General features: G+C 53.7%; 1 protein-coding gene across 4 annotated transcripts; it reads right to left on the bottom strand.

The window, feature by feature from the left end:
• Positions 1 to 19: 19 nt before the first annotated feature.
• Positions 20 to 17,812, bottom strand: FOXN4 (forkhead box N4). 4 transcript variants are annotated; one of them, XM_053279996.1, is made up of 10 exons: positions 17,693 to 17,812; positions 15,896 to 15,984; positions 7,627 to 7,790; positions 6,909 to 7,027; positions 6,679 to 6,801; positions 6,200 to 6,327; positions 5,714 to 5,810; positions 4,913 to 5,120; positions 3,456 to 3,830; positions 20 to 1,880 (listed from the first exon to the last, which is right to left on the bottom strand). In XM_053279996.1, the coding sequence occupies exons 2-10, from the start codon at positions 15,979 to 15,981 to the stop codon at positions 1,627 to 1,629; spliced, it is 1,554 nt and encodes a 517-aa protein (XP_053135971.1). In that variant the 5' UTR covers positions 15,982 to 15,984; positions 17,693 to 17,812; the 3' UTR covers positions 20 to 1,626. The 4 variants fall into 4 exon arrangements, with proteins under 4 accessions (XP_053135971.1, XP_053135972.1, XP_053135973.1 ...); XM_053279997.1 differs by lacking the exon at positions 17,693 to 17,812 and adding an exon at positions 17,042 to 17,121; XM_053279998.1 differs by lacking the exon at positions 17,693 to 17,812 and having other exon boundaries at positions 20 to 1,479; positions 1,723 to 1,880; positions 15,896 to 16,854.
• Between the last annotated feature and the right edge of the window lie 6,168 nt (positions 17,813 to 23,980).

Here is a 23,980-nt window from a genome sequence, read left to right as displayed (position 1 = left end):
ATAACAGACATCCCAAGTGTCGCAGTTCTAAAATTTATGCTGTTTTGCTGTGGTTCTGAATAATTAAATTAATACAAAATAGTGACTGCAAGGTTTAAAAAATAGTCAGTGCTCAGTACACAATTGTCTTCATAAAAATAAATATAAATAAAAATTTACAAACAGTAATACTGCCTAGCACAAGAATTAAGAAATGCTATACAAGAGCCTAGAGAATCAATCCTAAACTCCCCCCTTTGTTTACAGTCTAAGATAAAGGTGTTAATCCTAACATTCTACCCAGTGTAAAGTTCATCATTTAATTTGTGATCCATCATGGGACCAGTCCTTTCCCTCCCTTGATATAAAAGGCCTCTCTTTCATTGCCCCCCCCCCCCCCCGCCCACCATGCTGGCCCTGAATGTTACGTCTCTGGAAGCTAAAGGCCCTCTAAGCCAACTTCTGTGAGGGAAGTGGACATTGTCCGTTTGGCTGGGATTACAATCTTCCACAAGGAATAGCAGAGGACACAGGAGGTAGGGACAGCTGATAGGGAGCTCAGAGGCGAGAGAGATGAAGGGCCAGGTGTGGAATTGGCAATGGACCAAGAAGGAGGAACCGAGAACAAAGGGACAATGGAGAAGACAGGGAACGGAGGCAGAAATCACAGAGAGAAGAAATTTCACAGTGCTTTCAAGCAGGAGGGGTGTGAGTGCTAGTAAAGCATGACAGGGTGGGACACAAAACAGGCAGTAGCCTGAAAAGCAGGGGCTTGAGGAGACAGAATTGGGGCAAGGGAGACAGAGGCAAAACCACCCCAGAGGGGATCCTTGGCTCAGCATCTAGACCCCGAGAGAGGCATTCCGCCAACAGTGGCAGCTCCCTGCAGCGGGGGGGGGGGGGCCTCGAGGGGTGGTGGTGGCAGGTGGCATCTCGCTTGGACTTCCCCAGGCAGTTCTCTGGCTGCAGGCTTTGCGTCCCTTCGGAAGCCTCTCCCGTCCTTGCCCGAAGTCAGTCAATACATGCCAAGGGCGGCTGCAACGCACCATCAGAATTAGTTGGCCACCTGGATGCACGCCTCGGGCGGGTGGGGGTGGGTGGGTGGGGGGTCCGTGCTCTCATGAGGGGCCGGGAAATGCTTCAGGGAGGCAGCAGCAAGCCTGTCTCAGGCACAAAGTATCCCTTGCCCAGAAGACCGCAGGGCCACCTTGCATTGGATTCTTCAGCGTGCAGCCACTGCTGGCCGAGGTTAAGGAGCTCAGGGAGGAAACACGAGTCATTTGGGGGAGCCCTTGACAAGCTCCGGAGGAAGCAGCCAGCCACCCCGCCTTCTGCACACAGGATTGGTGCGGTCCCTGGCATCGGGTTTTTAGGACTCTCCCTTTCCAAGCAGGCCTCTGGAGGTTTTTGCAAGAGCCGCTGCTCACTAGAATCCCTTCATGTAGTGTCCTCCTCAGCACCACACAATGGCATCTTGCCCCAATGCCTTGCTTGATCCGGCTGAGGAGAGAAGAGGAAGAGAAGTCCGCAAAGTTCTTGGCTGCCTCCGTTTAAGGGCAGCACCGAGAAGGCACCGGCAGGCTGACAAGCGCAGTAGGAGCCGGAAGAGGAGGGGGGGCGGGAGGGGGGCAGAGGGGAGTCCAGCCCTCAGAGCAGGGCAATGGGCTTGTTCCCTGGGGTGTGGATGTACTGTGCTGAGGCAATGGGGTCCAGCGTGGTGTAGGTGGTGTAGAGGCCCGTCACCTGCAAGTCGGAGAAGGAGGAGAGGTCGCTGCTGCTGGAGACGGGCGTGAGGCCAGCTGGGGCGAGGTCGCAGTCGGAGAGGGGGAGCGGGGAGTTGCTGAAGGCCCCCAGGGTCTCAAGGCTGAAGCTTTCGTCTTTCATCTCATCCCAGAGGTTCCCTTGAAAACGGCGAGAAAACAAGGATGGAAGTGTAGATGGGCCCCCAAGGATAAAATGAACGCAGGAGCCTTGCTGGCCCAGTCAGAAGTTCATCTAGTCCTGTTTCCAGCAGGGGACAGCTGGGTCTCGCTTCTTGGGAGCAGATCTTGCTCAGCCACAGGCCTCTCATTGGCTACCCAAATCACAGCTCATCGCCTCACCCTCCACTCACCACGTGAAATGTGTCGGCTGAACTGCCTTGGCCAGCTGGGCCCCCTCCCCAGAGACTCTATTTTATGGGTGGACAGGAACATAGGAAGCTGCCGTAGACTGAGTCAGACCCAGGGCGGACCCTGCTTAGCTAAGGGCGCAAGTCATGCTTGCTACCACCGGAGCAGCCCTCCTGGTCTTGAGTGTGGGCTGGTTGTTACTCTTCGCTGCTTCAGGCGAAAAAGAAGAGGACCCGAAATTCAGCCCGCACAAAGGGCTTATTCTCAATAACTGTGCAGAGGCTGGCCAACTGCATCGGAGTGATCCTTGGCCATCCCCAGAGTGTGCCTGTATGGGACTTAAACCCAACCGCTTCCCATTCCCAGACACAGAATTTACTTTTAGCAAGAATGCAAGGGCAGCTCTTACAACAAATAAGGAGACTGTTTTCCCAGCACCGCGTGGCGATTTCCTTGCAGCGAATGCTTGTGTGGATGCTTCTGAATGCATCAAACCAACCTCCACCCACACACAGGCTGCACACCACATTTATACCCATTTATTTATAATTGGAAAGCTCCTAGAGCCTCTCACGGCACCACAAACATTGCCACGCTGAGCCAGAGAAAAGGCCCACGACACTTCCCAGATCACACGCTACAACAGGAGTAAAATGTTTTGGCTTGGCGGGATCGTGTTGAAAACGAGCCCCAGAATCCCAAACGGGAAAGTACAGCTACTTTTTTGTGACGCACATGCAACGTGGTAGCACTATATAATGCAAAGATAAAACCTGAAAGGCGGCCTCAGAAATGTGGACGGCCCCTTGCTGTCAGCGCAGGGATGGGGGTGTCACAACACAGGAAGTATTGAAGCACACTTAGCAGTGTGCTTTCCGTAGTGACCCTGTGGGAGGGTTTAATCAGGACTGGGAGCAATGAGGAAGCTCGCACACCAGTTGAGAAGAGAGCTGGTCTGGTGGGAGCCAGCCGGACTGGTCCCCTCAGCTAAGCAGGGTCCGCCCTGGTTGCATAGGAATGGGAGACTAGGAGTGTCAGCACTGTCAGAGATTCCCCTCGGGGGATGATGGAGCCGCTCTTGGAAGAGCTGAAGGTTCCCAGTCCCCTCCCTGGCAGCATCTCCAACGAGATAGGGCTGGCAGAGAGACTCCTGCCTGCCACCTTGGAGAAGCCGCTGCCAGTCTGTGAAGACAATACTGAGAGAGATGGACCAAGGGTCTGACCCAGTCGATGGCAGCTTCCTCTGTTCCAGCTATGAACGAGACCTGTCCAGAAAGCCCCACACGCCCTCAGATTCCCTGCCCAGAGACGGCGCCTCCGCCCACCTCTTGGGTCTGACTCTGTGTCATGTGGCCGCCTCCTCACCTTGCAGAGCGAAGTCCATGATGCTGGGGTCCAGAGCATCCACTTCCGTGCTCATGTCAGTCGTCAGGCTGAAGAAGTCGGGCGCCCGCCGTACCGGGTGCTGCGGGAGGGGGCTCTGGCTGACCTTGCGCAGGGCGTGGAGAGGAGGGGTCTGGGCGGGAGCCGGCGACTCGGGGGCCATGCAGGCTTGTGCCTGGAGATGGGGGTGCCGCGGCAGGGGCTGCAGGGACAGCGTCATGACGGGCTGGGGCTGCCGCTGCGCCATGCGGCCCTGGGCGGCCGCCACGTGGCTCAGCGAGTGGCTTTCGGCCTCTGCCGCCTTGCTGGGCCTCCTGCAGGTCTCCGGCCGGTCGGTGATCAGCTTGTCCAGCTCTTCTGCAAACGGGAAACGGTTCTCGGTGCAGGCTTGACTTGCCGAGGCCGAGAAAAGCCTCTCGGGGACGGAGCCCGCCCCCCCCCGCCCCGCTCAAGCATTCTATCCCGTTGCCAAGCTAAGAAAGACATGATCCCAAACAGGGCGGCAAGGTGGCCCTGGGACCAGCAGCCGAGTGGCCGCCATTGCTTTCGAAGCGGGGCCCACTCTGGCAAAGAGCCACCGCCGGGAGAGCCATTGGCCAGCGTGCTGCCCTCGGCACAGGGCTTTGCCCAGCCCATGAAGAGGCCCCATTCAGAGGGACAGAGCCCTCTCCCAGGAGCTCCAGGAGGGAAGCGCTGGGAGGGACCACTTGGTGCACGCTGCCTCCCTGGATGGGGCAGGGGCTCCGGAGGGCTCTGCCGCTTCCCTCAAAAGGAGGCCCCCAGTGCGGGACAGAGGGAGGGGTCGGAGGGGTCGGGTGGTTGCCTACGCTCCACAGGGTGCCAGCGGAAGTGTACAGAATACTCAGCTTCAGCCAAAGCTTCCCAAAGGCCCAAGGGGCAATTGGAGAGGCTGCTGCACTGAGGGCTGAAGGGGGCCACCACTGCCCCCCCCGGGGGCTTACAGTGGAGGACACTGCAGTAGCCGAAATGCTAAACTGTCTGTCTAAGGAAGCTGCCTCTGACTGAGTCAGAATATATATATATACACACACACACACACACACACACAGAGAGTACTACATACTGAAGTACTACATAGTTACGTTTCTCCTCACAACAACCCTGTGAAGTAGGTCAGGCTGAGAGATAAGGGACTGGCCCAGAGTCACCCAGCAAGTCTCATGGCTGAATGGGGATTTGAACTCGGGTCTCCTTGGTCCTAGTCCGGCACTCCAGCCACGACACCACGCTGGCTCTCTCTAGAGAAGGCAGCTTCCACCCTACCCAGAGCATAAATGCAGCTACCCGTCCAGTTTGACTTGTGTGGCACAGGATGCCCCAAGAAGGGCCACTCAGTCCTAGCCTTCCCTCCTCACTGGAGAAATGTCACACTTGGCCCCCACCGGAGTGTCTGCCCAGGCGCCTGCCTGCCTGCCTACCTGGGTTGGCCATGCTCCTGTGGATGGCGGCCAGGTCTTTCCTCTTCCACTTCTGCATCTCCTCCTCCATCTTGTCTATCTTGGCGGGGTTGAGGGCCCACAGACAGCCCTTGCGCGAGGTGCCGCTCATCTTGTTCTCCACCTTCTCAAAGCACTTGTTCAGGGACAGGTTGTGGCGGACGGAGTTCTTCCAGCCGTCAGGAGCTGTCTGGAAGGGAGAAAGAAGGGCACATCTGGAGGGAAACTGGAAAGCCAGCCCGCCCGCCCGCCCCGTTCTGTGTGCATGGCGGGGGTGCGGAGATTCCAAATTCTAGGGCAAAACAACCACATACATGTCAAGGATATAATTCTGTCGAGGCGCAGAAATGGGCCGAGACTGTGTGTGCAATCTCTGCCCTCGGAGCTAGACGAGACAGAAGCATTAGCTACGAGTTTAACTTCAGCAGCACGACTGGGGTTTCCTACAAGAACAGGGGGATCCTTGCAAGGCCTGGAGTGGGGTGGGGGAGGTCAGGAGCATGGCAAGGCTTAAGCCAGCACACCCTGAGGGGGCAGGAAAAGAGGGCAGGAAGAGCCTCCTCCCCCCCCCCGCCCAGGGTGTAGGTATAACTTAGCAAAGAGGTTCAAAGAAGCTGGGGGGGAGGAGCAGCTCCTGGGGGGCCCCCAGCTCCATCCCTCCCGATTATCCTATTTCCTTCATGATTTCCCTCACTCCGAGGGGCCACTGGAGGCAGGGGTGGACACCCACCCGGGGCCCCCTTCTCCCTTCGCTCCTGGCAGGGTCCCAGCAGCTCTCCTCACCTTGAAGTAGGGGAAGTGTTCCTTCATGAAGCTGTAGATCTCGCTCACGGGGAGGCTGCCGGTCTTGCTGTTCTTCAGGGCCATGGCAATCAAGCAGCTGCGGGCAGGGTGGGAACGGCAGAGACATCCCTAGTCCTCCTCCAAGGGCTGTTTGCCCTTTTCTTCCACCCATGGGAGCTGTTCTCCTCGGCACTATTCCTCCCTCTTTGTGTGTGTCTTTTCCTGCCTTCCTTTTTTTAACAGACTAGCAGAGCCGGTCAGTGGTCAAGAAGGAAGCCCCCTCCCCTCCTCCTCCCTTCTTGGGTCTCAGCTGTCCCCAAAACTGGTTGGATGGCCCTTGGGACAATCAGGACACCCACCCCTTCCCTCTTGGCCCGGGGGGGGGGGCAGTTTGTCTTTTAAAAGTCCATTAACCCTTTAAAAACAAAACAAGGACCAAACCGACTTTTGAGCAGATCATCAGTGTGGATTGATCTGCCCACTCACCTGTAGGAGTAGATGGGCTTCGGGTAGTGTTTGGCGTGCAGGTCTTGGGCAGCGTGGGGAGCAAGGCGGGGCTGGGAGTAAGGAGGCTGCGCTCCGTAGGAGGCACTGTATATTGTCGCTGGGGAACACTGAGCACCAAGCAGGGAGCAGGGGGCGAGAAAGAAGACACAGACATGAACTCTCTAGGCACCCAACGGGAGAGAACGCTTCTTTCTTCAGAATCATGGTGACGGCATATAAGTCTAGTTTTGCAGATTTGTAGTGGTGGTCAGCATGAATGGTGAAAAAGCCACCTGCCAGTAGGTATCTATTGGCTAGTGCCTGTACCATCGCCAACACGCCGCCCTCCCTCCACTCCCCAAGCAGTTTGGCAACTCGAAATTGTAGACTCCTAAGAGAACAATCTCTGACATCTGCTTGACAGCCCCTTAACCTGCACGGTGCTTCTGACCATCGATCTCTGAAGCAGGAAATGGTACCTGTTGTGCGTTGTGGGTGATGGTGAACACCTGCTGCGTGTGGCGAGGGGGAGGAGGGAAGAGGGGGGCCTGCTGGGGCTGCAGGCTGGGAGACAGCTGCCCGCTGACCACATACTGGCTGATCTGGTGCCAAAGGAGGGAAAACAGAAGCGTCAGTTGGACCGTCCCAGACCCTTGCCCTTTTGCCACGGAGGCAAGGCCCACACGCTGGAGGGGAAGGGCCTTCTTACATTGGCTCCATGTGATGAAACTGCGTTCAGCCCCAGAATGCCCTGAGGCAGACCGGCCTGGATGTGAATCATTGTGCCGGGAGCCGCTGAGGGGTGGTGCATATTCCCTGCCATGGAACCTGTTCACCAAAAACGGACACACAATATAGTTATCAGGTTATTGTTCCCACCAGGTACCGAATGTGCATGCTTCAGAACCAGCTCATTGCGAGAGCCGGTCTTGTGGGAGGAAAGAAGCAGGACGTGTCCCCTTAGCTAAGCAAGGTCTGTCCTGGTTGCATATGAATGGGAGACTAGAAGTGTGAGCCCTGTGAAATATTCCCCTCAGTCAGGGGATGGAGCCACTCTGGGAAGAGCATCTAGGTTCCCAGTTCCCTCCCTGGCAGCAGCATCTCCAAGAGAGGGCGGAGAGAGACTCCTGAGTGCAAACTTAGAGAAGCCGCTGCTAGTCTGTGAAGACAATACTGAGCTAGATGGACCAAGGGTCTGACTCAGTAGATGGCAGCTTCCTATGTTTCAAGTAAAAGCAAATACAGACATTCTGCATCTGTGTGGGGTGTTTTTAACGGTTCATCAGAAGGCCTCGAAATACGGCAATATACTGAGCTGGAGCAAGCAAACTGAACTAAAGTTAACAGCATGCATAGTATAGCAAGCAGGAAAGAGGTGGCATCCAAAGAGGAAAACAAAATCCCTACTGTCTCGGGGAGTTACCTACCAGTCTGTTGCAGCATTGCATTCTGGGAAGTGATGCCAAAATCCATCCTTTCACTGGCCATCTGCTGCAGCCGAGGGACATCAACGGATGTCAGCCATGAGAGGGACTGTAAGTCGCTGGGGAGGTCGTCTTCACTCAACTGCGAAGGGTCAGAAGCCAAGAGTCTGTGGAGGGGAACAGTGACCTTAACAGAGAGTCCAGGGATGCAAGCTTGATGGTGGTGAGGTAAGGCATGAGCAGCTGTGCGGTGTTCCCCATTGCCACACCCTTTGCTGCTGAACGCAGGTCCTAATTCTGCTCGGTATTAGTTTACCGCCAAGGAAACGAGCGAAAACACATCTCTCGCTTGCACAGGAAGGGAGCAGGGGTGCAGCTAGAATTGAGCGAAAGGGTTCAAAGAATCCGGGCCCCCAGGTCCTGAGGGGGCCCCAGCTCCACCCCTCCCTATTTACTTCATTACCTCCCTCACTCGGGGGCCGCCAGAGAGGGATGAACACGGCCCCCTCTCCCCTAGCTTCGCCCCTGGAAGGGAGGGATGAGTGTACCCCTCCCTGGTGCACAATCTCCCAAAGGACAGAGCTAGAGCCCTAGTCTCTTCCAGCAGCAGCAGCAGCAGCAGCATCCCACAGAAGCAAGGGTCTTCTTGCGCGCAGAGCTGCTGGCATGCCAACTTCTCTGTCCTCTTACCCCAAAAAGTGTGCTGCTTCTTCGCAGCTACAGTGTGCAGCGTTTGCACCAAGCGTAAGTTCAGCATTACTCTGAGGGACATGCAGGCAAACTGCCAGGGGTCACCCTGAGGATCCAGCTGAGCCCCCAGAACTGGGGCGCCCCGAGGCCAAGGGAGACGCTCCAGCCCTCAAGCGCCTGTCAGCTGGGGAGTCCCCCTGGAGCCTGGCAGTTGAGACAAGCAAACCTTTGGAACCAACGGGAAGTTGGGTTTCCTTTGTGCGCTACGCAGGGGGCAGTTTTCTACAGGAGGGGCTGCTGCAATCCACACACCAGCCTGCCCGAGCCAAGCCCTTCCCCACACGGCTCTCTCCAGCTTCCTTAGACAGCAAAACTTTGCCCAGTCTTCCGAGGCTTTAAAAAGTGCACGAAGACTCCGTCCTCACCATGAGGAAAGAAGCCCCCCATTGCCTGCTGGCCAGAGGTTGCCCCCCTCTGCCCCACAACTCCCCCCCCCAATGCATTTATGGTGCCATAATTGACATTGCCATGGCCACAACTCTCCGGGGCTTTGCAGGCCCATCAGCTGACCCCGCTCTCCACCCTGCCATTGGCCAGACTGTAAGTAAACCAGAGCATCAAGTGGTTTGAAACCCCTGGTCGTTGGCAGCAGCTGGCCCTGCAAGCACCGTAAGCCGAGGATCAGTCATTGTGTGGCCTGTGCGACTGTTGGCCACCGGCACGTGGCTGGCCCCTTTGTCTGGGGGATTCCTGCTTCATTGTCTCCGCTCTCCCCTCCTCTTTGCCCCTCTTGCAGACTTCCCATTCATCGGCCTGAATGACAGGAGGAGACACTCAGCCCGTGCCATCTGCTGCGCCTGTGGGCAGCCCCCCCACCCCGGACAAATGAACCCGGGGCCGGGTGGGCGGGGAGGGTCAGAAGAACCCCCTGCCACACACGCCTCCTGTCAGGAAAGGGAGCAGCCACATGCGCTCCCTCCTGCACTGCACACCGAAGACACCTCTGGGAGGGCAGGAGTGGTGCCCACTTGAGCCCCAGCAGGCACACCTCCTCCTGCCTGCCCGCCTCTCCCCTGGGCCGCTGATGAGCTTGGAGCCGGCAGACCCCGCCCCCCTCCCCACGAATCCACTTGGGTGGGGGGGTCCCTTCAGTTTAGAAGCTGCTGGACATCTGAACAGCCCACAAGCCAGAAGAAACGAGAGGAGAGCTGGTCTGGTGGTAGCCAGCGTGACTGGTCCCCTTAGCTAAGCAGGGTCTGCCCCTGGTTGCATTTGAATGGGAGACTTGATGTGTGAGCACTGGAAGGGATGGAGCCGCCGCTCTGGGAAGAGCATCTGAGGTCCCAAGTCCCCTCCCTGGCAGCATCTCCAAGATCGGGCTGAGAGAGACTCCTGCCTGCAGCCTTGGAGAAGCCGCTGCCTGCCTGTGCAAACAATACTGAGCTGGATGGACCAATGGGCTGACCAATGGCAGCTGCCTCTGTTCCTCAAAGCCCCTGCCGGACCACAAGACCTCTCAGCCTCTGCCCCTGAGAAGGCTGCAGCAAAGCCCTCTCCATGCTGGAAACCGCGGCACAGGCAACAGCCCTGCAGTGGGGCCTGGGGGGAGAGGACAGGGCCTGTAAAGGCATAGCCACCCCCAAAACATGCGCTCTGAGCATTTCAGACCTGTTTAGGCTTCCCCTTTAAAGAAGGGAAAGCTACAAATCCTAAAGCTCGGTTTTGCCAAAAGCGCAACAGAGAAAGTCGCTTCCACTGCACAGATGGGCCTGTCAAGATCTCCGTTTGCAGCTGTTGTTATTTGTTTGTTAGCACCCCTGTCCTAAGAGATGGGAGATCTTACAGCAGTGCTCCCATGCAGCCACTCATCCAAATACACACCAGGGCAGACCCTGCTTAGCAGAGGGGACAAGTCAAGCTTGCTACCACAAGACCAGCCACCTAATGGCACAGTGGGGAAGTAACCTGCCTAGGGAGCAAGAGGTCGCCGGTTCAAATTCCTGCTGGTATGTTCCCCAGCCTATGGGAGACACGTCTATTGGGAAGCAGCGATCTAGAAAGATGCTGAAAGGCACCATCAGCTCATACTGCGCGGGAAACCCCTCCTGTATTCTACCAAAGACAGTCGCAGGGTTCTGTGGTTGCCAGGAGTTGACAGCGACTCAAGGGCACAACTTTACTTTATCACAAGCCCAGCTCTCCTCCCTACTGGGGGGATACAGATCTCAGGTCTCATTTCAGCCTCATAAGACGACTGGGAGGGGTTTATTCTGACAGTTTTGTCATTGGCACAGCGAATTCCAGGTAGGAGTGGAGCTCCACTTGCGGACCTCCAAGGAAACAGCCCCTGGCCTGGGGCCGGCTGTCTATGAAGAGAAGCCCCCAGGAGTTCCTCATGGCTACGTGGGGCCCCCTTGCACCATCCCCAAATCCCTGCTTTGCATCCTACACTTTGGGCTGTGGAGTTTTGCATGAATTTTTCTAGCACCCTCCAAGAGGAACTAACCCCCCCCGCCCCGCCCACTAAGACGTTTCTGTAATTGCATCTGTGATGCTTTCGAATTCTTTCCCCTGCTCTTCAGAAATCAGCTGGTGCTTCCCAAAGCTGTCAAAAGCGGCAGCATGTATAGAAATGCTGCTAAAAGAAGAGGGAGGGGGTGGAATCCAACTATTTCTAGCCCTTCAAAACCCATCCTAACAACAGAATCAGAGCTTTAGTCAGGTTACCGGAGGGCAAATCTCACCCCCTGGAAGGAAATGATTCACAAAGTGGCAGCAGCAGCAGGGCAGACACTTTGTCAGAAACAGAACCGACCTTTGACTTCAGATTTGCGTCCTGCTCTATCCGGAGCATTCAAAGGGGCTATCCACAGTTTTGGAAAGGGAAAAGGAGGGGATCAGGGGAATGCTGCTATTTTCAAAGGTGGTAATAATAAAGGAGAATACATCTCACATTTTTCCTTAGGAGAGTTTCTCATTGACACAGCAGCACCCTGAAACATTAGCCAGCCCTTGACTCTAACTTTGGATCAGCGGCTCTGAATATATTCTTCGCTACTGGATGCACAAAGGGTCTCTGTGAGGCTGCCACACGCAGAAAAAAAGAGGGTAATGCAGACATAATTCCATGCTTTCAAACTTGGGTCCCAAGTGTTGTGGGACTATAACTCCCAACACCTTCTGCCACGATGGCTGGGGATGATGGGAGTTGTAGTCCAACAGCCTTAACCCTGCACTAACCCCATAGGCTCTCCACAGATTCCAAACTTGTGCCTAGGTGCTGTGTATCCTAGAGCCACCTATTGGTGCAGCAGGAAATGACTTGACTAGCAAGCCAGAGGTTGCCGGTTCGAATCCCCGCTGGTGTGTTTCCCAGACAATGGGAAATACCTCTATTGGGCAGCAGCGATGTAGGATGATGCTGGGAGGCATCATCTCATACTGCGCGGGAGATGGCAATGGCAACCCCCTTCTGTATTCTACCAAAGACAACCACAGGGCTTTGTGGGCTCCAGGAGTCAACAGCGACTCGACGGCACACTTCACCTTTACTGTGTATCCAAGTTTGCATTATTCTTGTGGCCTTAACCTTTCCCAGATTATGCCTACCAAGTATCACTAGCCAAAGCTTCAAAGACAAACAGAAAATTCCCCTCTGTGGGACACGAATTGCCCTCCTCTCTAGCAGACTTTATTCTAATGGCCACTGAGGCCAGAGCCGGGCCCTTCTCTTCGGCTGGCTGGAACCGGGAACAGAAACGGCCAGGTTTCTCCATTCCTCTCGAGGCACCGGGTTCTGAACTGAACGGATGGATGCTCAATGCACGACTGCCCCACAAAAGCTGAACTGCTACAGTGCAAAAGACTGAGCTGCCCGTAGAGAACGAAGCCCCCCACCCCCCCATGTTTTTGCAGGAGTCACTGTGCGAGGGGCACATGCCGAGATATAGGAAGCCTCCTTTAAGGGCAAGTGACACGGCTGCAACCTCTGCACATGAAGGGTCTAAACACACCCGTTCCACACACAGAGCGAAGCGTGACAGTGCAGTGAATCCAACCGAGTCACGGTGGGCACTGGGCAGCCTCCTCTCGGCACAATCGTGCCCCCTCCCTATACACTGTCCTTGACCGGATGACAGGTCTTGTTCTTAGGAGTCAACCCATTTCCTCACTGGACGGTCTCCCCTTCCGGCTCAAGGAGGTCAGCTTGGTCTCCTCGTCGGCCAGTCGCTCAGGCTTTAGCTCTTTGGTCCTTCCCTATTTCTTTGGATGGGGAGGATCTCAAACACAGAGGGAGGCTCCAAAGGAAAGCATAGTTGAGGCAGGTCTCTCTAGGGAGCCCCGGCTGCCAACCAGAAGTGGGGGAAGCAAGCAGCACCCATCTCCCCAAACTCCAGCACACGAGAGACTCTGGAAGGGGAGGGGGGTGTATGCAGGCACTCAAGCACATGCTGTGGAAATCAGGGGGCCTCAGTTCCCAGTCAAGCCTCCTATAGTCACTTGCAATTGGTTATGTGCAACCGTTAGTGTCCCTGGGTGGTGGCACACATCCCAAGCCACAGACCCATGGGACCAGTTCAATAGGATCCAGATACCACCCATGCACATGGGTCTCCCTTGCCCGGCTGGGAGCAATCTGTTTGATGTCACGCTGTGAAAGCAGTTTGCCTTGCACCTTTGACAACCAGGGACCCGTGTGGCCTTCATTTGGACCTCTCCTTGATCCGTCTCCCTTCCAGACCAGGTTTTGGTTTTGGGTTCATTCTAACTTTCAAAGGAAGCCTCTTCCCTGTCCTGCTTCCCAACAGAAATAGCCTATGTGAGACAGAAGAGTATTCTCAGCACAATTCCAGCCTCCCACTTGCTAATTGGGGGCCACTTCCCGTTCTGTGGGGCTTTCATGCCCCCCCATGGAGAACTCAAGACTGCAGGTCCCCGCCTTGGACTGTGGTGACAGCAAGAGAGTAAACAGACCTGATAGAATTTGACAGGTCTTTTCTCTTCTCAAAATCAGTCAGTCTGAAAGATTTTCTTTTACATAATCCAAAGTGTTTTCTCATGAAGTAGAACAAACGCTGCCATGCACTTTGGGGGTACAGTCTGGATTTTTATACAGTTTTACCACTTTAAAATGAAGGCATGCCGTTCAGTTTAGAAAACATATTTGCAATGATAAATTATGGTCGGTACTCGTTTAAAAATAAATAAATAGCAACTTTGGGAAGCAGGCTCTGCTTGCAGGGGAAAATGTTTAGACAGATTTTTGAGTGTTCTTGATTTTCATTTACAACACGGTCTAATCTTAAACATGCTTACTTTGAATTTAGTTCTTCATAAAGCCATATAAGTCTCATATCTGTGATTTAAGAAGTATTTTTTTGCCTTGTACTGTGCGAATTAAAAATTCTGCCCCTTCTCCCCTCCCCAGAAAGTTTCCCCAAAATTTCATACATACAATTAAGCACATATAGGTTTTGCACCCATAGCTTTTGCTTACTAACGGAATCCCTTCTGTGCAAACACCAAGACAATGGCAAGGTGGCTAGGACAGCCCCACAGAAATAGTCTCACAAACCTTTTCCCAGAGCAGCTTCAGAGAGCAGAACAAGCCACTTGTTGAGCAGAGAGGGGTTGGAGAGTGTGAGAGAAAGAGAGTCTTCAAAGCATACCTGCCCAAGGAGGGAAAGTGTGGAAACACCCTCCACTTGAAAGGGAGGGGAGTGGACAGGGCCCACTCCTCACAAACAAAACTTGTGCTGTTTTTTGAAGTGGTGGTGAGTAGATTACTCCATGAATTGCCTGGAATGTCAACCATGTGAGAAGATGCAACACAAGTTTCCCCAAAGCATAGCAATGATGGCGCTGGGATTTCTAAGAGGGTGTTTAGAAATACATTCATGCATGCATCAATAAATAAAGCAAGCATGATTTGAAAGTTGTCTTCTTGCAATTGGAGTGGTGCGTGGACATTTTAGAAAGCAGTCTTCTTCTTAGAAAAACTAATTACTCCGTGGGGATGGTGAGGACATGGCCGCGGTTTAGAGAACGAGGAAGGGAACTGTTTCATAGCTGCTTCCCTCATAAATACAAAGCAATCTAATGTTTGTTTACTAAGCTTTATTCAGAAACATTCCATTTTTCTCCCACCCACCGCCTTTCCTTTCTGATTCCCCTCCCCACACTCTCTACAGGATCCCCACTGGGAAAAACTTCTAATTAACAAAACAAAGGACTGCTAGACAGAATACAACAGGTAGCGAGAGCGGAAAAGGTTTGTTCTTCCTTTTGTCCTACTAGAAGTTGGGGTGAACCCTGACGCTGCTTGGCTGCAGGTTTAAGACAGACAGGAGGAAGTCCTTTCCCACATGAAAATGGGACTGACGTCTGGAATTCACTATTGCAGGATGTACAGCATGGATAGCTTTAAGAAAGGGGTTGAGAGTTGCAAGGAGGATGGGTCTGTCAGTGACAACCAGTCATGACAGCTAAATGGAGCTCCCATATTCAGGGGCAATCTACCTCTGAAAACCAGATGCTAAGGACAAAGGACAGGAATAAACTGCCACCTTCATGCCCTGTATGTGAATCCCCAGAAACAGCCAACCTGCTGCATCTGGAAACTAGATGGCAATTCTTACACTTTAACTAAATGTAAAATGTGCCGTGGAGTCGGTTTTGACTCCTGGTGACTACAGAGCCCTGTGGGGTTTTTTTTTTGCAGAATACAGGAGGGGTTTACCATTGCCTTCTCCCACGCAGTCTGAGATGATGGCTTTCAGCACCTTCCTATATCGTTGCTGCTGCCAGATAGAGGTGTTTCCCATTGTCTGGGAAACATACCAGCGGGGATTTGAACCGGCAACCTCTGGCTTGCTAGTCAAGTCATTTCCCCGCTGCGCCATTAGGTGGCTTTAACCACCACCTCCCAAATATTCAAAGGGTTCTAAAAACTGGGATCAACTTCCTAACTGCTGTGCCTCATACTAGTTGAAATGAGAGTTTTGAAGAATTCCATTTTAAATGAGCACCTGAGGTCTAGAAGAAAGACAGCCCAGAAAGATTCTGTGCTTTTGCCACAAGCGATTTGGCTGGATCAGGCCAAAGCGGCTTCAAACTGTTTGCCAGAATGCCATGTGCTGATTTTGAGAGATCTACGCGTATAACTGCGCACAAGCAGCCATTATGGAAGGCAGACCAGAAGTGAGGAGACCCGAGTTCAAACTCACTGGATGGCTGGATTGGGGGGGGGCGGTCTCTCTCTCTCTCTCTCCCCCTCTCCCTCTCCCAGTCCAACCTGCCCCACACAACCACTGCCAAGCTAAAATGTTATGCAAATGTAATAAGGAAATCCTTAGAAGGAGCAACTAGTTTACACCAGACAACCCAGCGTCTCCACCCAAATCCTAACTTACAACAAATAACCAAACAAGAAATCAAACTAAAATAACAAGGTCGAAGTGTGATATAAACAAAGTCCATATGTATCGGATGCCTTGACTTCTAAGCAGCTTTCTGGGTCATGATCTCTAGGATCTTTGGGTGCAGCACCTGCAACATGCATCCTTGGGGATTAAAGGCTCACCTGTATTCCTGTGGAGAAGGGTGGTGACTCTGGCCCACGTTCCTAAGGAGGCCAGACATTATGGAGGAAATGTCGCTCTCTATCATTTCCTATGCAGAAAGAGGGGAAGACAATTACAGGTGTATCTATAGATACGGAGTAGCTATCCAGCAGCACTTCAGCCACCCCACCCACTGTCTGAAAGGCTGACAGGCTCGATGGCATCACCCAATACATATTTCTTAGGAAGAGAGGAATTGTTGCCTAAATTATGGAGCACCTGGAATATTTTGTTTCACGGAGAAAAGACTATTCACAGTTTCCAAGTGGATGTTCTCAAGGACATTCCAGGCTGGGGAAAAGAGCAACTGAAATTGAGCCCAGTCGGTCTCGCCGGCGGAACTGTGAAGCAGACACCTTGACGTCCGTTTTCTTTCTTAATACCTCCTCGGCATATTTACTCAGAAGGAGGTCCCACGGAACGCAACGGGGACTCTTATTCCCGGGAGGGACGCACCGAGCGGCAACTCTGGACAAACCCAAGATTTGCCTGCCAGACGCAAAGCCCTTTGGAAAAGCCCTCGGAGTAAACTTATGGAGGCTGGGAAATTAGAGAAGCCAAGGTATGCTGCTGCTGCTTCAAAAAAGAAGAAGAAGAAGAAGAAGAAGAAGAAGAAAGAGAGAGAAAGGAAAAGGAAAGAAAAGGCTGCCTGGGTGATTGCCAGGAAACAATCAAGCATTTGCTAAAAATGCCTGAAAGCATCGCTGGTTTCAACAACAGCCCATTGAGTGGGAGTCTGAGCGAAACAGAAGAAGCTGTGATGGGAACCTGACGCAGCCCAGCTGGACCCAGCACCCCCCCCCCGCCCGCGCAGGATCAGCTCCAGCAGAGGCGGAGGGGCAGCCTCGGGCGGGGGCCACACGCACACCCGCGGGCTGCTTCCAGGCTCCCGGAGGGCCGCGCTAGCTCGCCCCGCTGCTGCTGCTGCTCGCCTCCCGCCCCAGCATCAGCCGCCGCCGCCGCCGCCGCCTGGTCCTGCCTGGCCGGGCTGTTGCAGAGGCCCGGGCTCCCCCAGGCAGCCAGCAGCCCCGGGCGCCCAACCCGGGGCGGGGCGGGGTGAGGGTACCTGGAGGGGCGGGGGAGGCCGCGCCGGGCCGCTGCCTCACCTCTGCCTGCAGCCGGGCTGGGCCACGCGGAGACGGAGGCGGCCGAGGCTGCTGCTGCTTCGGCTGCTGCTGCGGACCGTTTTTAAATTTCCCTCTCAGGAGCTGTCCAGCCTGGAGCATGCGCAGAGGAGGGAGGGGAGGGGAGGGGGCGCTCCGGGGGGAGCGTCAGTCCCGGGGCAGGCGCAGAGCAGCTGGGCGGGGGGGGGGGAGTGCCTGCGAAGGAGACTCTGCCCCCCGCTCCCGGGGTGGGGGGAGGCAGCGAGTGCCCCCCCCCCAGACCAGGGCTGGGATGCAAGGCACGCAGCAGGGGGCTCCCACGCCCCGCCCCGCGGCTGCTGCCAGGGGAGTGGGGCTGGCGAGTGGGGGGGGGCTGCTGCCCTGGAGGGATGATGGCCGGGGACACCTCGCAGCCAGCCCCCGCAGTCCAAAGGCAGCAGCGGCAGCAGAGCCTGGGGGCTGCCGGGCTGGAGCGCCAGGTCCCTGCCCGCGAGGAGCCTGCGCTGCAGCTCGGGGCCGGGCAGGCTCTCGGCGTGCGAGCGAGCTCTTGCGGGAGGAGGCCGGCTGCTGCGAGCGGAGCCGCCAGCAAGGCAGCTCCTCCTCGGGGCAGGGAGCGCGCAGGGGGCGGCGGGTGGGTCCCAGTCGGGCACTCACCCGCGGGGCTCCCTCCCTGCCGCCTCCCCACGGCCGGGTCCCGGGCCGGCAGCAGCAGCAGCGGGCTCCGGAGCCGCCACCGCCGCCGCCGCCGGGTTGCAAAGAGCGGCTCCAGCAGCAGCAGCCACCGGCCGCGCCCGCCTGCCCGCCTGGGCTGCCCGCCCGCCCGCCTCCCTCCTCCTTGGCCCGCCGCCGGGCCCGCCGCGCCTGCCCAGCCCTGGGGCGGCGGGAAAGGGCGCGCCAAGCCGGGCGCTCGTCTGCTGCCTCCCCCGCCCTCCTCCGGGGCGACTCGGGGCGGGGGGGGGGGCAGCGCCAGCGCGGACTGCCTTCGCCATGTCTCCCGTCGTCGCGCCGGCGGCGGCTGTCCTCAGTCTGCCTCGCAGGGTTGTTGTGAGGACCCCAGGGGGCGGGGCGGGGGGGGACCGCGGCAGCTCGGCCCGGGTGCTGCATTCGGCCTGATCCGTCATGCATCTCCTCCATGGACGTTGCATTTCAGAGCCACGAAGCCACAGGAGGGGTTAGGGGATCCTCCTCCTCTTGGCCTAATTACCTCTCAGAGTTGGGGGGGGGTCTATGTTCAGTGCCCTCAGCGCTGCTCCGCCCCCTGCCCCATGTTATCCTCACAACAACCCTGTGAGGTAGGCTAGGCGGAGGAGAAACAGCTGGCCTGGCCAGGTCACCCAGGGCGGGGGCCAGCAGCGGCTCTTCCCAGGCATTGGCCCTGACCTGGAGGCCTCGTGCTCTCCTCCTGAGGGGCAGGGAAGGGGGCCTCTTCTCCAGGGGCAAGTCAAGGGGGGGGATTCGCCCGGCCAAGGAGGAGCCAGGGGCCTAGCTAGGCAAGGGGCCCCGTGCTCACCCCTCTCCCCAGCGGCCCCTCGGAGTGAGGGAGAGAATGAAGAAAACAGGGAGGGGTGGAGAGGGGGCCCCTCCTTTGAGCCCAGCCCCTCAGGTATAGCTACACCCCGGGAGGAGCCCTAATTGGGAGAGGCCTTCCCTGCCCTCTTGCAGCCCCTCCTGCCGTCTCACCCATGCCCCTGATGAGGGCTGGGACGTGTGTGCCCCCCCCGAGTCTCCACGGCTCACCAGCCTGCCCCCCAACAAGAGTGCCAGCTCAGAAGCCCTGCAGCCTCTTGGGGCTACACACTTGCTGAAGGGCAGAACGGCCCCCCAAGTCGCAGGGCGGACCTTGCATGAGGCGAGGTGAGGTGGCCACGCCAGGTCCTCCTCCTCCTCCTGCCCCCCCATTTTTAAAGGGGGGGAGGGGGAGGGTGTGTCCCAGGCAGCAGCAAACAGCCAGCACTCGGACCTGCCCAGTGGCCCGTGGTTAATCTCCGGCCCCCTGATCCCGATCCCAAGCACCAGTGCAGAGGAGGTTGTGTGCACATCGATGCTCCAAGAAGGCTCCCCCGCCCTGTCGTGCTTGCTGATCCCACCGCACTGGGGCCAAACTCCCCAGTCCTTCCAACTCCCTTCCCTGTCAATGAAGGTAGACAAGGTGTGTCAACAGCACCGTCCCAGTGAGGAGGCATCATTCTTTTCACTGGGCTGACCTTCTTAAGGCATTCCTGCTCGTAGCAGAGGTCAAACAATGGTGACTCCTGCTGTGCAACACACCTGTCCAGGCAGCATCTACTCCACTGCAGGACAGCACAGCCCGGCTTGCTTGACATCAGTGTGACAGAGGGTAGGACAGGGCTCCATGTCCCTCTATGCACCCAAGAGTCCCAGGGGAGCTCAAAACAGCCCTAGCAGGAGCAGTATAGGATGCTCAACAGTATTGCTGAAATGACATCCCGCATCTAAGCAAGCAACCTGTTTCCTCGGGATGCCCAATGGCCATTTGGGTTACAGGAAGGTCCCCAGCCCCAGTTCATGTTCCCAAATCTTGTTTGTTGGTAGTTTTCTTTCTAAGCTGAAATTGACACAAACTAGAATTAAATGCATTCTGTTTCAGAAGACCAGCCTGTTTCCCTTGATGCGCGAAAAATGCTTGTAATTTGTGTCCTCTAATGCTCTTATCAGTGTAACAAATTGTAGTTAAAATCGTTTAGTGTGAAATTGCCAATTAATCCCACAGGGATATGGCTTTTAGCAGAAGTCTAGTCACTGGGGAGCATACAGATGGTGAATCTGAGTTTTACAATAGGCCCAACCACTGATTATATGCAGGGAAGTAACGGACAAACAGGCCTTCCTGGCCACTAAGAGAAGGAGAAATAAAGGAGAGGTCCTAGTGCCTGACCAGTTCCGTGCAAAGACTAGGTCTCTAAAATGCCAACATCTGAAGATCTTTACATGTTCTCTAAAGGCAGCCTATCAACAAACAAATACATATGAGTTCATTCTCCATCTGAAATTCCCAAAGGAGACATTGCTTTATCTTTCCATTGTTGTATCTGTCTATCCATCTTTTAAAAATAATTATCATAAATATACTTTTCATCAAAAAGTTCTCAAAGCAGAACAATAAAAACACAATAAGCATAAACAGAAGAAAACGCACCCAATGATCTGGTAAATGTAGCGGAAGAAACAAGATCTGTAATTTGGATTTTCTTCATATTATTAAAAATTAAAAGCCTGCCTGAACGAGCTCCCTGACCGAACACATCTCCTGCGACCGGGAGTTTCCACAAGCACAGGACCATTACCAAGAAATACTTGAGGATGCTCATATATCTGGTAGCAAAGAAGCCTGCAAAATCAATCTCTCTCTCTCACGCACACACACACCCCAAAACAAAACTTTGAGGAAGCTTCAATCTATTCCTGCCTTTTAAAAAAGTCATCAAACCCACACGCCTAGGGTTTTAGCAGGGGCAACATGAACAGAGGGTGCATAGGTGCTGCTTGTTAAGGTGACTCATGAGAAGGACTTCCTAAGGTTGGCTGGAATCCAGAGAGCTCTCTCAGGTGTGCCAATGGAGTGCTCGACTTTCCCCCTGGTCTTCCCCGCCATACTATAAAGGGTGATGATGGCAGAGCCTCTGTGGGAGGAGCCCCGCTGGGGCCAGCCTTCCTTGCTCCCCTGTGCTTTCTTCACCTGTGGACCGAAGTCTAGGGAGGCTGCAGGCCACTGGCTGCGTGATTTCCCCAGCAGCCTCCGCTGAAGGGAGGCAAGCTCACCACAAGGCCCCCAGCTGCCCAGCTGCCCTTTCTCCACCAGATGTGGCAGATGTTTCCCATCATCTCTGCTGTTTGTTTTGCACCCCTGCTTGGGTGCTTTTGTGAGCAGGCGCCCCTAATTGCCCTGCCCTCGTCAGACTATTGATAAGTTAGTGTGAGATTCTTTGTCTTCAAACACCAGGTCAAAAATGGCTTTCCCTCGAGCCTCTTTAGCACAGTAGTTTGCGTTACAGGGTGGGCATGCAGATACATGTCTGTGGGTAGGGTTGTTCTTTTTGTTTTTTAAAAACTGTTATTAAGGAGTGACCATCTTGTTTAAATAGCAAACCTCCTCTGGATGCAGGTTGCTGTGGAATCGACTTTCTGTTTAGAGCATTGCTGGTGTTAGAAGTGGAGCTCTTTGATCATGTTCTGTGCTAATGTGTAGGCAGATTTCTTTTCTGTGTTTGCCATTTGTAGGTTTCGTATAGTCGGGGAGGACCCTTATACGTATTTCTCTTTGACAGGCATTCATCAAATTGCACAATTGAGAGGTGGCTACTACTATTTACAAATATATATATAATTATTTACTATTATCATTTGAAGCGACGGGAATCACCAGTTGCCTCAATGTTACATGTCCCAAACATGCCCCACTTTCAGGTTGTTTCTGCTTGATTTTGACATGACTCAGAAATCCAATTAAACAATTGTTTTTCACCTTCCTTGTCCAAAATTTGGCATTTCAGTAATTGGTAGAAACAAGTCCTTGCACATGCTCCTTTTTTTCTCTTCGGAGGCTATGCCCCCATGATTTAAAACTAACATTTTCAAAAGCTCTTCATGGTTTTGGGGAATGGTCAATTAACCTTCTGTTTCCTGTGGGGAACCCTGCAAAGAACTGTCAACAGTTCAGTTTGGAGAGATTTGTCCAGTGACCTACAAGGGCCATGAAGCTCACAAATGCATGTAGCTGTGTCATCACAGATTTGTTTCCTGGGTTGCTCTCTATCACAGGAGAATGGACCGAATGCTTGTTTCCTTCTTCCTCTTCTTCTTCTACAGTTCGCGAGCGACCGGCTGAATCGATGAAGCAGAAGCCTCAGCCAGGCAGTGCTGTGGGGTTCAAAAGGCGAATGCCAGGAACAACGGAAAACGCCTGTATCTCTCTTTGCCACGTATTTTTCTCCAGCAAGGGAGAACTCAAAAGCCGCCTGCTGAAGTTGTTTATTATTGATGAGGAAGATGACAACGATGACGAATAAGACGGTATAACAACAGCAAGATACACATTTCCCCAAATCCACAAACATTGGGGTTTTGTAACAGGATTGCTTGACATTGGTCCTGTAACAGGGTTGTCTGTTGGCTGCCAGTTTGCTGAGTCATGAGACTTAGTAATTGTTGTATTTAAGCGCACATTTCAGCCACGAGCGCTGAGGCTGATGTGTCACATCGCAACATCTGCTCATGTTTGCCCATGAGTTTTATGTTTTATTTTATGCACTAAAGAGGTCGTTGAGAAACATGAGGAGGAGGAGGAGAATTTTGCAGGAAAACAGCTTTGTGAGCCAGTTAGAGCCGCTCAGCAGCAGCTTAAAAACTGATACGTTTATTATTATTGTATTCTGATACGTTTATTGTGTATGAGCTGAGCACAGCCTGCTTGGTCAGGAGCCCATCTTGAGGTCTTTGGAGAGGACAGCCTATAAAGCTCAATAATTAGAATCAAGTAAAAGCGAAGCGAATGGGTGCCAGTTCCCAACCGTGAAGATAGACAAGCCCCAGATGAAGTCATACATTCCAGCATATCAAAGCAAACTGACACCGAAATTGTGCTGAGTGTTTATCTTAGTGGAATGGAAACTCCAATATTTACAGAAATAGGTAACTGTGTATCCAGCAAAACTGATCATGAGCTCAAGATCCCCCTTGTCATCAGAATATTTTGGCTAGTCGCTGGACTAAATTGCTTCTGATCCAGCAGGGATGTTCTTCTGTTGTTACACAGAAGTAATGTGTATGTGTGTGCAGGGGGGACTTCACAATATATATTCAGCCATCAGCAGTTTCATGGCCATGACAGGTGCAGTAGATGCTCCATACCCTTCAGCTTCCAAATAACAGTAAGTTCAAGTCATTTTGTTACAATCAAAGATCAGATACATCAATGCAATTACAAAAGAAAAAGAAAAGGGGGGGGGGAACCCTATTAAATTTAACCACCACCATAAGGCAAGCACTTAATCATGGCTATTAAATATATTGATCAAGCTAGCTGTTAGCCGATACCATATTCATTTCCTTTTGGGATTCAGTGTCCACAAGTCTCTGCATAGATACCTCTTTAGCTTGTCTATAATCTGGTAATGGAAGGAATTCTGTAGACTGGCCATGTGTTAGCAGGTGCTTCCTAACTAAAGTCAGCTTCCAGCTCGATTGAAACTTGTTGATAAAAATTAAGGGGGCTAGGGACCTTCAACCAATAATTGGAGATGATTAACCTCTCCATGCCCTTTCTTCAATTTTCTGCATTCCAGTCTCCTTATACATTTGTGGGGGACGGGACAATTAAAAAAACACAACACATGATCTATCTATCTATCTATCTATCTATCTATCTATCTATCTATCTATCTAAGATATGTATATACCGCCCAAAACTTATGTCTCTGGGCGGCTTACAATAAAGCAGTATAAATTAAAACACCAGTAAAACATTAAAACATTAACATAATTTAAAATTTAACACCATGTTAAAAACGGTAAGTCTGAGTAAAAGCCTGGGTGAACAAATGCCTTAAAAGTTATCAGAGATGGGGAGGCTCTTTTCTCACCAGGGAGCTCATTCCAAAGCCCTGGAGCAGCAAAGGAGAAAGCCTGTCCCTGAGTGGCCACCAGATGAGCCGGTGGCAGCTGCAGAGGAACCTCTCCAGATGATCTCCATGGGCAGTGGGGCGGCTCATGGCGAAGAAGGCGTCCTCTTCAATACCCAGGGGGCCCCAAGCTGTTGAGGGATTTACAGGTTATAACCAGCACCTTGTATTTTGCCTGGAAACTTATCGGCAACCAGTGCAGCTCTTTTAATATAGGCGTTTGATGGCCTCTCCGAGATGACCCAGAGACCAACCTGGCTGGCACATTCTCTACTGACTGCAGTTTCCAGACTACGTACAAAGG

This window comes from Hemicordylus capensis, chromosome 15, assembly GCF_027244095.1.
Source record: "Hemicordylus capensis ecotype Gifberg chromosome 15, rHemCap1.1.pri, whole genome shotgun sequence".
In the NCBI taxonomy this organism is placed as follows: Eukaryota; Metazoa; Chordata; class Lepidosauria; order Squamata; family Cordylidae; genus Hemicordylus; species Hemicordylus capensis.
The sequence above is the reverse complement of the archived record's forward strand: the minus strand, read 5'-3'. Positions and strand labels throughout refer to the sequence as shown.